General features: G+C 40.5%; 1 protein-coding gene across 4 annotated transcripts in view; it reads right to left on the bottom strand.

Moving 5' to 3' along the window:
- Positions 1-3: 3 nt before the first annotated feature.
- The window catches only part of LOC117459541 (A-type potassium channel modulatory protein KCNIP2-like), a 112178-nt gene continuing 101993 nt past the window's right edge, over positions 4-10188 (bottom strand). For all 4 annotated transcript variants that reach the window (XM_071205725.1, XM_034100383.2, XM_034100384.2 and 1 more), the window contains 3 exons: positions 2622-2726; positions 2266-2328; positions 4-1978 (listed from right to left, as the gene is read on the bottom strand). In XM_071205725.1, the coding sequence (XP_071061826.1) occupies positions 1931-1978; positions 2266-2328; positions 2622-2726 (216 nt within the window). In that variant the 3' untranslated portion in view covers positions 4-1930. The remainder of the gene's footprint in view (positions 1979-2265; positions 2329-2621; positions 2727-10188) is intronic.

Below are 10188 nucleotides of genomic sequence, written 5' to 3'. Positions count from 1 at the left end.
GTACAACGGGTTAGTAGGTTCTCATTGTTCTAGACACAGTACATGCGGGTATAGAGTGGTTTTACTTGTGGTCTGGAATAAAATCTTAAAACGATTGGCAAGGAACAATCGGAGTCAAACCACTTTAACCCCAGATGGAAAAAAATGAAGAACAGAAAAAAAGAAAATTGCAGGGCTAGAAGTGCATATTGTCATCAGGGCCATAGTGCTCCCTGTCACTGTGCTCTGAGAAGATTGCGAGGTTGAATGGGTGGAAAAGTGCTGATAAGGGGTTGACATTATTGCTACTCCATGTCAGTCTCTGCATTTTAAGGAAATAACCAATTAATTCAACGTTTGAGGGCCTCTTTCTTACACCCTGATAGATAGACAGTATTTCTGGTGGTTGCAAATTATTCACATGCCTAGTTTCTAATAAAGTGTCGGTTAACAACTCAACTACACTTGATTTTGGGTAATATGCAGGAAAATCACATGGACATTTTACCCAATTACATGTCTTTATATCTGCTTGCCCCTTGTCATATTGACAATACAGCATCACCCTCTCTCTTCACCCACTAGTGGGCCTTTTTTATTTAAAGTGGCTTTATAAACGCCTGTAATTTATATTTGGTCTCTTTGGTGTAACAGAGAGAGGGAGAATAGAGAATGACGGGTAGGGGAACTACGTTTTTATGTCTCTCACTAACAGCACGCACACACATACTATGCCTCTTTGAAATTGAATGAGCCTAATTTAATGCAACGGGGGTTTTGAATATTTTTTAAGTGGTAGAACCTGCTACAGCCACACAACATCTCTGATTACAAGAGGTTCACAAGTACAATCTGCAATCTAATAATTCCCCTTTCATGTAAAGAAAGACTTGTACGACTGTGGTATGCCTTTCCTTTGTCAAAGGAGGCTGGGATGATAAAAACAGCTTGTTGAGTATAGTGTAACCCCCACATTGTACTGCCTAATATCACACCAATGGGAATGCTAGAAAATGTACAACAGTCAATAGACACCTACAGCTAGAACTGTAATAGTTTGGAAGGCTTGGGAACTATTCTACTAGAATCCCATGAATGGAGGTTGGTGTTGCCCCTTTACATGAGAAACATGGGTGACATCTCTTTCTGTTACATATGCACACACATGTACACAAAGGGTGAGGCACCTGTGAATGACTAAGAACAGCAGACAGACAAGCAGACTTTGGAGTATCTCTGTAAATAGATAATTGAATATTAGTGACATCATCATGCGATATTGTAATCAGTTCCTCGTGGAAAACAACACGATTGAACCTCCATCTGTAAAACCAAAATGCTTGGATCTCAAATGTGTCAGTTGTTTCCTCAGGAAGTGTCTTTCACTCTCTCGTCCACAAGATGGCGGCAGATTCATTTCTATATTCATGGCCGGTGGAGTCTTGCGGCTCCAGGGATATTTTACCTACATGCACGGAGGCAGGATCGGATTCACAAATTCAAATCTCAGCCACCACAGGGAAATAGGAATAGTGATCTTAGATCAAGGTTTGGAGGCAATTTGCGCCCTCTGAGTTCATCCAGCACATGGTGCGATAGATCCTCCATCAGTAGTAATACATAACAGTTCAAACAAAACTGTGATCCCGCTGCTGTCCTTCTTACTCTGTGCCTCCGGGGTAAAACTAAGGTTCTGCATGATGAAGGAAGTCAGGAAAACTCCATTGTTGCTGGGCAAATGTCCCGGGGTCAGGGTAGAGGGAGACAGTCTCTCGGTGTCCTCAGGACTCACAGCTCTCAACAGACACACAAGCATAAGCTTGCAAGTCAGAAAAAGGCCACACATACTCACACATTCACAAATTCTCTTCGTCTCTTTTTAATCCCAAATTCTCTCATACACACACACACATACTCCCCTCCCTGGTGCCAGGGACTCTGATCCAGGTTCCTAGATGACGTTGTCAAACAGCTGCATGGACTGCATTATGCTCTCATCCTAGAAAGAGACAAGGGGTTTGGAAAAGGTGTTATTGCTCATTATGTGTAATCCAAATGATTCACATTAAGGTTAGTAAAAAATAAAAACACCAACCAGCACCTCTAAAGCCCACTAATCAACTTGTTATGTCACATTCTTTATAGAGAGTTAAATATTTCGTTATGCTAAACTAAGCTAATTGGCTCAAAGCTTTAGCTATACATTTAACACACATGAAAAAGTAGTCAATATTAGTAAATATTATACTGTTCCTTCAGGATTTAAAATCCACTTTTTCATCCTACCTTTTTGCATGACTCTATGAACTCTTCGATGGTGACCACGCCGTCTTTATTCCGGTCCATTTTCTGAAAAATAAATAAAACAGGAAAACATTTATTCACTGAAAAACAATAATTCAATAATTGTGTCTATTTAAGGAATAACCCTTTGAGATGTACCATCTGGTTTTCAAGGGGGCCCTCAACGTTGATAATACAATATAAGCACAAGAAAGTAAAAAAAACAAAAATAGCAATGAAAATAAGTGAGGAATTGTTAAAAAAAGAAAATATCAAATGAATGATCAAATAATTACACAATCAGGAGTTTTTTTCTTCCAATCAAGAATCAGTATTATCTATCAGTAATAGATATAGACCTGGAAGAAGCTCTCCACATGTTCTCGTGGAACATCGTCCTGCATGGAGGGGTATGTGTACTTCCCCATCATGTCATAGATGGACCTCATGATGTCCAACATCTCCTAGACAGAACAAGGACAGGACAAAAGAGCGAAAATATTATTGAAGATGTAGAATTAGTTAGAAAACATCAGTTTGCTGTGGTCAGGTTTATTATTTTAGAAGTATAAAGGTCATGAGTCCGAGAGCATAGTTTTTATTTCGTCTTGTTTGATTACAAAATGATTAACTTGCATTGAGTACTATATTACACAATGTTCATTTGATTTGAATAGTTTAATATGGTTAAATATGACATCTGTGACAAATTCCGCTTATATAATGGTTATTTATAGCCATAAATACCACAGGGAATGATTGTCATACCAACACACTCTCACTCCATAATCGTCCAGGAGCGACGTTTGGTCAGTGTCCGTGGCGTGCAGTTGTGACGCGGCTCCTTCAGCTTCATAAAGGGACGCAAATAGCTTTCAACTGATTGCAATGTATTCCCATCTGCGCGGGATTTGACGCTCATGGAAGCACGGCATTCGTTTGTGTCGGCTGCCCTGTTAAGCCCGAAGGTCCCCGCCGACGGGGACCCTGATATTTTTTATACACACTCACACAAATATTTTTAATATTTTTTTAAGAATCTTTTTTTTTATTTACATTTTTTTAATTTTTTTTTTTTTAATGGAATGAATACCTATAGTGATTATTCAATGTAATACAATGATTTTTATAGTCTGGTATCTGAAAAAGGTCAAATGGCACTGATGGGCCCAAATGGGCCCAAATGTGCCCAAAGCTTATTCCGCCTGGACTTTATTTTCATAAACCTCTCTAAAAAGGTCAAATGTCACTTGTTTTGCCTCAATCTTGATACAGGGTACTTATTATATGTTATAATTTGGATTCCTAAAGCTTTTAGGCTACTAACCCATCATTCAAGGTTGGTCTTCACTATAAGTAATGGGTTTTCTTTAGGCGGAGACAGGAATTTACATTTTTTTGCTATGTTCCATCTGAATTTACTCTGACACAGAAACATCTATATTGATTCTGACATTTCTACATCCAACTCACAGATGTAACCTTGCTTTGATAACAACAATTATTCATATAAACCTTTTAGAAGTGAAGTTACAGTCATTTGTTCTGGGAATGTCATTTTCGAGCCTGAAACCTGAAAAACAGGCTCGGGGTTTAACAGGTTGTTAAAGGCTATGTGAGCGTCCATTCCCATTGGATAACGGAGAATTGTACACCCGGAAGTAAGTATTCCCCTTACTGTCGATTGAGGCTGCGGCCACACGAGGACGAAAACGGCTAAACGCATAGGATTAACGCAAACGCAATCGCAAACAAGCTTCCGTCCACACGCAATAGTTATCCGGATAGTGTCTGTCCACACGAGACCGCTCCGTTTAGCTCCAACCGCTGGAGAAGCTGCAGTACATATGCAGGAGCCTGTACGTGGCGCTGTAACTTCCTCCACAAAAGCAGCGAAGAAGCATGGTTGTCATGGTTGCCCTTCTGTTTATTCTCCGCGGTGGGGGCCGAGGGAACCGGGCAGAGTTTTTCGCCAGTCAACGTGTATTAAAGTTTAAATCTTCCGGACAAAATTATAAAAGTGCCGGTCAAAGGTCTTCTTTGTTATTTATTGAGCTTTAAAACAAATGAATAACTATACTCTATATAATAAAATACACGGAGCCTCTCTTTTTCCTCCCTCTCTTCGGACAGCGTCAGTGTCATGCAGCAGCTGATCCAGTAATGAGTGACCCGGCCGACAGTAAAAATAAACATATTTATAACTAGTTTAGGTAGTTTGAGAGGTAATTAAAATAGCTAAGGGTGATGATCTGACTTGAAGTGTATGTTTTGCTGCAGCGGGAGGAGCTGCAGGTGAGCAGAGCTGCGTGTCTCCGTCCTGTCAGATTAGACTTCACTCGCGTTTAGGTCCATATCGAGAGAAAGATAAATAATCTGAATTCAGTGTGCAGTTTACTTTGACGCGGGGTGAGCAGCAGAGGTGGGGAGAGGCGGGGCTATTGCCTCATCATTATCAGAAAATGATCGTATAGGGCGTACACACGGAGCCGTTGGACCCCCCAGAGCGTTGCGTATGCTGTTCTATCCACCTTGGGACCCGTTATCGTTTCCTAAGTCGTTTAGTGCCGTATTCGGTCGTCCTCGTGTGGCCGAACGGTCTATATGACACTAAACAGTAACGCAAACGACCGTTTTCGTCCTCGTGTGGCCGCAGCCTGATTTTACAGTGATATCTGCACTACTCATCGACTAAAAAACACCAGATTATCTTTGTTAATTACACAACATTGATTGGTTTAAATTGTGTGCAATGCTTTTGTATTTTTCCCCTTCGATTCGGAGAAACAAATATGTTTTCGGAGTAAAGGATGGCAGAAGACACTCCACTACCCAGAATCCCCAGCTATCGTTTGGACTACACCATGTGCTCTGTTTGACAAACCCCGTTTTTTTTTTCCAGCATTCATTCCAATGGCTGGCGTCTATGTCACGTGATCTTCAAATTTCTCCCTGCAGAAAAAAAAAACATGGCCGAAGTTCGTTTTATTCTCGGTGGAAAATGCCTATTTTAAAGTTAGTTTGGCCTTTAAAATGCGTTTTGATGTAATTTGATGCGAGAAATATGAGTTGTTATTTCAGATTATGTGTGCAGTGGATGTACATGATCTTTAGTTTGCTAGTTATTACGAAGATTACTTCAGGAAATTGCGTCCATAGAACGTTTTCATTGTTACCAAGGTGGTTGCTAGGGACGCTGCTATCGATATTATTTCTGTTATGTTGTGTAACTGTTTAATGGTGTTATCTTTATTGCTATCCCCTTCCCCGTCAATGTATAGTGTTGGTCCACAGCGCAAACATATAGTTTAACAAAATCCGCATCTAAAGATAGCCTACGTTATTTTCCCCTGTGCAATTCCAGTCTCACATCTCACAGCACATCGTCATTAACAAATACCGGAAACAGACCGAAACCTTTAAAAAAAATAAAATAATACTTTATTCCGAGTGTGCTTGCTTTTCTCTTTGAAAGTCATCACATAACGGCATTGTAATACACGGTTCGGCTGCATTAAATATTACATATCTGCCGTAGTTCTGTATTTATAGAGCCCTGATGAGAAGACTTCTAGACAAACATGAGGAACTGAAAACGTGACGTGGATCATAAATATATCAGCCATTAAACAACATCTTACATTTCTTTTCACACAATACGTCTCCTTGCAGTATCAACACTAATTCGGCTGACTTTTATATTTGATCCAATTGGTAGATAGGCTGTATTTACACCATAAAGGTGCACAGCTGATATAAAGGGACACCTAGTGGTTAAAGCATGTTATTGAATTTCATAATTGTATTATTAGATATTAATAGGATCCCTATAAAGTATATTCATTACTCGTTATTCTCTACTAATAGTTAATTAAAGACTGTATATAATGACTATTTTGCACATCCCTTTCAAGATTTTCTAAGGTTTATTGACATATCATATAGGCCTACACAACTATGGTGTAGTTATGCATTGAATGAAAAACTTGGGTCGCAGGTTCCTCAATTAAGCAATCATACACTTGAGGCCGTTCTTGAACGTCATTATTGGTACGACAGTACTGCGGCAAGCGCCTCGGTCCGTCTGCCTGTACTGGAGTCAAGTCCTGAACGGCCTCAAGTGTATGATTGCAATTCTATAACACAAACTATCATTGTAATCAACAATATCGTAAAATAATTTCAAAATGTGGGCTAATTTGCTCCCAAACCTACACTTTCTGCTTGAGTTAATCTCCGTTAGAAAGTAGTTCCTATAAAGTATATTCCCTTGGTAACGCTAGCCGATCAATCGAACACTCCTGCTTCCCCGCTTACAGTTATTGATATAATTATAGTAAATAATATATTATTAACCAATTTATTGAAAACAATTTATTGACAACAATTCTTGAATTAGGCTATTTATTTATTTATTTACATATTTAACATTTTGGCTTCAGAATGAAGGTGGATGTTCATGCTGCCATTAAAAGTGCAATTTTTGAAACAGCTCTCCATGAACTCCATGCCAGACTTTTTTGCAGGTGGTGCTGTGGTGTTCACGGGTAGGTTATCGGAAGAGCTTTCCTCCAGTGGCCGTTTCATGGCGTGTCCCGGACCGGCAAAAAGCGCGTTGCTCCACATCTTTCTGTTGTCCAGAGATGGAGCCCAGTAGCTGCGAAGCGATGACTCATTTTTATGCCCGCTAACGGACATGATTTCTCTGGCCTCCAACCCTGCCTCCGCCAGCTGCTGTATGCAGGTGCTTCTGACGCAATGGTTTGTGTAACGCGTAGCAGTGCCAGCCTCTTCACTAATGCGGGTCATCATGGACCCCAGGCTGTTCACCCCCAAGGGCTCCATCATGCTATACCACACCGCATCCCCAGGCTTCACCGACTTCCTTGGATGGTGGTAGAATATGGGGGTTATTCCCTATCTTTATTCAAGAGCGTGGTATTTAAATTTAAGAGTATACTTTATGTATTTATTTCCCTCAAACTCTGTACTCGCACTCAAATAGTGCCCTCGCACTCAAATAGTGCCTGCTTGCACTTAGATTTGCTCTGCTTGTGCTCAAACTGTACGCTTGCACTCAGATATATTACTGCTCAGAATTATTCTGTGTGCTCGAAACTTTTTCTGCTCTTAGAATTATTCTGTGCACGCTCGAAACTTTTGTGCAACAATCCTGTCAAAATCCCTCAACCAATAGGAGGCCAGGTGTCCTTGCGGGTGCGTTCGCTTTACTCATTACAGCGTCCCGTAAGGGCGGTTACTCTTTGGTTTATAAACTCCCGCCCTCCACGGCTTTATAACATAACATGTACATCACTTCGCTGTAGGCTACAACTTTTTTTTGGGGGGGGGGGTAAGCACAGTTAGTACATGTTTATAAAACGGACAATTCAAATCAAGCAATCTGATGTTTCTTAGTCGTGATATAATGAGCGTATATCCCGGGTATAATTGTAGTTACTTTTCACAAGTCAGTATCCCTCCGCGTCTGAGAACCGTTACAACCATATGGTTACAACTGTTACATTACGTACGTCACGAAACTAACTAACTAACAAAGCTTAAAATGGAAACATTTAAGGTTAACTTCGACCTCCGGGGTGGCCTTACTATGGAGGAGTGGATTGAGAAGTGCCTATCTCCAGAAAAAAAAAGCACCGAAACGACGACAATGCTGTTTGTCTTCTATGTTCTCTAGCTGTTATTGTTGTTGCATAGCAACCACCTCGCACTATGTTTTGTGCAGAAGGCAACGGAGGGACTATTTTATTTTGAACATCATTATTTAATAATAAAAACTATTTAAATGAGTGTGTATTTTTCTTTCACATTGCCAGCCACACGTGGTAACCGTTTTATAAATGCAATAGCTCACTTCAGGCCGTGATATACGAATATCTATACAATATGGTTGTCGACACTCCGCTTCGCGTCGGGCCGAACCAAGCCGTAGCACAACAGTGCTGGAGCAGAACAACAGTCTGGAGGAAGAAGTGGGCCGGTCGGAAAATTCACTAGCAATCCCCCTCCCCCCGTTGACAATTTACTAGCGATAACGAGGGCCGAGATTCACGGGCTGATTTTTAGTCCCAGTACGCCACTGAACGTAGCTATTATGTAAGGTGCTGGTATATATATATATATATATATATATATATATATACTAACTGTGCTTCCTCCCCCCCCCCCAAAAAAAGTTGTAAATCAAACAAGTGAAGTACATGTTATAAAGCCGTGGAGGGCTGGAGTTTATAAACCAAAGAATAACCGCCCTGACGGGACGCTGTAATGAGTAAAGCGAACGCACCCGCAAGGACACCTGGCCTCCTATTGGTTGAGGGATTTTGACAGGATTGTTGCACAAAAGTTTCGAGCGCGCACAGAATAATTCTGAGAGCAGAAAAAGTTTCAAGCACACAGAATAATTCTGAGCAGCAATATATCTGAGTGCAAGCGTACAGTTTGAGCACAAGCAGAGCAAATCTAAGTGCAAGCAGGCACTATTTGAGTGCGAGGACAGAGTTTGAGGGAAATAAATACATAGTATGCTCTCAAATTTAAATACCACGCTCTTGAATAAAGATAGGGAATAACCCCCATAGTAGAAAGCCTTTGCTGATTCGGGCATTTGCTTTCTTGTTCCAGTTCGAAAAGCAAACTGCAGGCAGTTTGCTTTTCGGCCCAACGGTATACCATTTTTCTCAGACGCGGAGGGATACTGACTTGTTGTGAAAAGGCACGTTCTATTTGACCGTTGTTTGATCGTGGAATCAAACACGCCTATTGACCAATCAGAGAGCTTGCTCACACCTATGTGTTATAGAATAGTGCATTACAAGACATCTATCAATATGTGTGCATACCTCCAGCAATGTTAACTATGTTGAAGCACTTATTTTAACTGATATTATACATAATGTATTATACTCTTATAAGATGTATGTAGATATTTCATCTCCGACCTTGTCAGGTATTGCACAATCAATAAATAAAGAACACAGAATTGTTAAATATAAAACACAGAATTTGTGTGATTATACTAAATGATTTACAAATAAACACCACTGTTTACAACTGTTACACATGCTGATGTAACGCAAATGTTCCAACTTGGGATCAATAAAGTATATCTTATCTTAAGCTGATCGATGGCTACTGCCATATTTGCACAATGTGCCTCTGAACCTTGACAAGTGCATGTTTCAGGCTTATCAATTAATGTAATGTAATGTTATCAATTAACAACAGAGGTCACAAACATAAGACCAGCTGTTAAATAAAGCTCTTCTGACCTTAGCTGGCATGTGGGTATATATATATTAATGCTGCCCATTATGGGCACAAGCAATTTTCACCCATTTATTAATTATATGTTTTAAATGTGAGTGTTTCCTGTCCCCTAAACCTCCAGGGATGTACACAGTTTAATACTGGCAACTTCTTATTATGGGAAATACGAAAACGTCTTTTAAAACTACAACTCCCAGTAGAGACGTGCCATAGATAGAGAACATGTTGCGAAACAGAATAGCCAGCATGTGTAGTTCTGGGGACGGGGTGGGGGAGGGGGGGGACGCGGTGGACCCGTTCAAATCCAGTTTTGGACAGTCTGCCGTGGTTCCATCCCATTTCAAGTGCTGTTCGAGGCTCGGCGTAACCCTCAGAGCACACTCTCCAATCACAGAGCTTGAGGACTATCACGGGGTTTGTCAAACAGAGCACATGGTGTAGTCCAAACGATAGCTGGGGATTCTGGGTAGTGTAGTGTCTTCTGCCATCCTTTACTCCGAAAAAATATTAGTTTCTCCGAATCGAAGGGGAAAAATACAAAAGCATTGCACACAATTTAAACCAATCAATGTTGTGTAATTAACAAGGATAATCTGGTGTTTTTTAGTCGATGAGTAGTGCAGATATCACTGTAAA

Source organism: Pseudochaenichthys georgianus, chromosome 15 (genome assembly GCF_902827115.2).
Source record: "Pseudochaenichthys georgianus chromosome 15, fPseGeo1.2, whole genome shotgun sequence".
Classification (NCBI taxonomy): Eukaryota; Metazoa; Chordata; class Actinopteri; order Perciformes; family Channichthyidae; genus Pseudochaenichthys; species Pseudochaenichthys georgianus.
The sequence above is the reverse complement of the archived record's forward strand: the minus strand, read 5'-3'. Positions and strand labels throughout refer to the sequence as shown.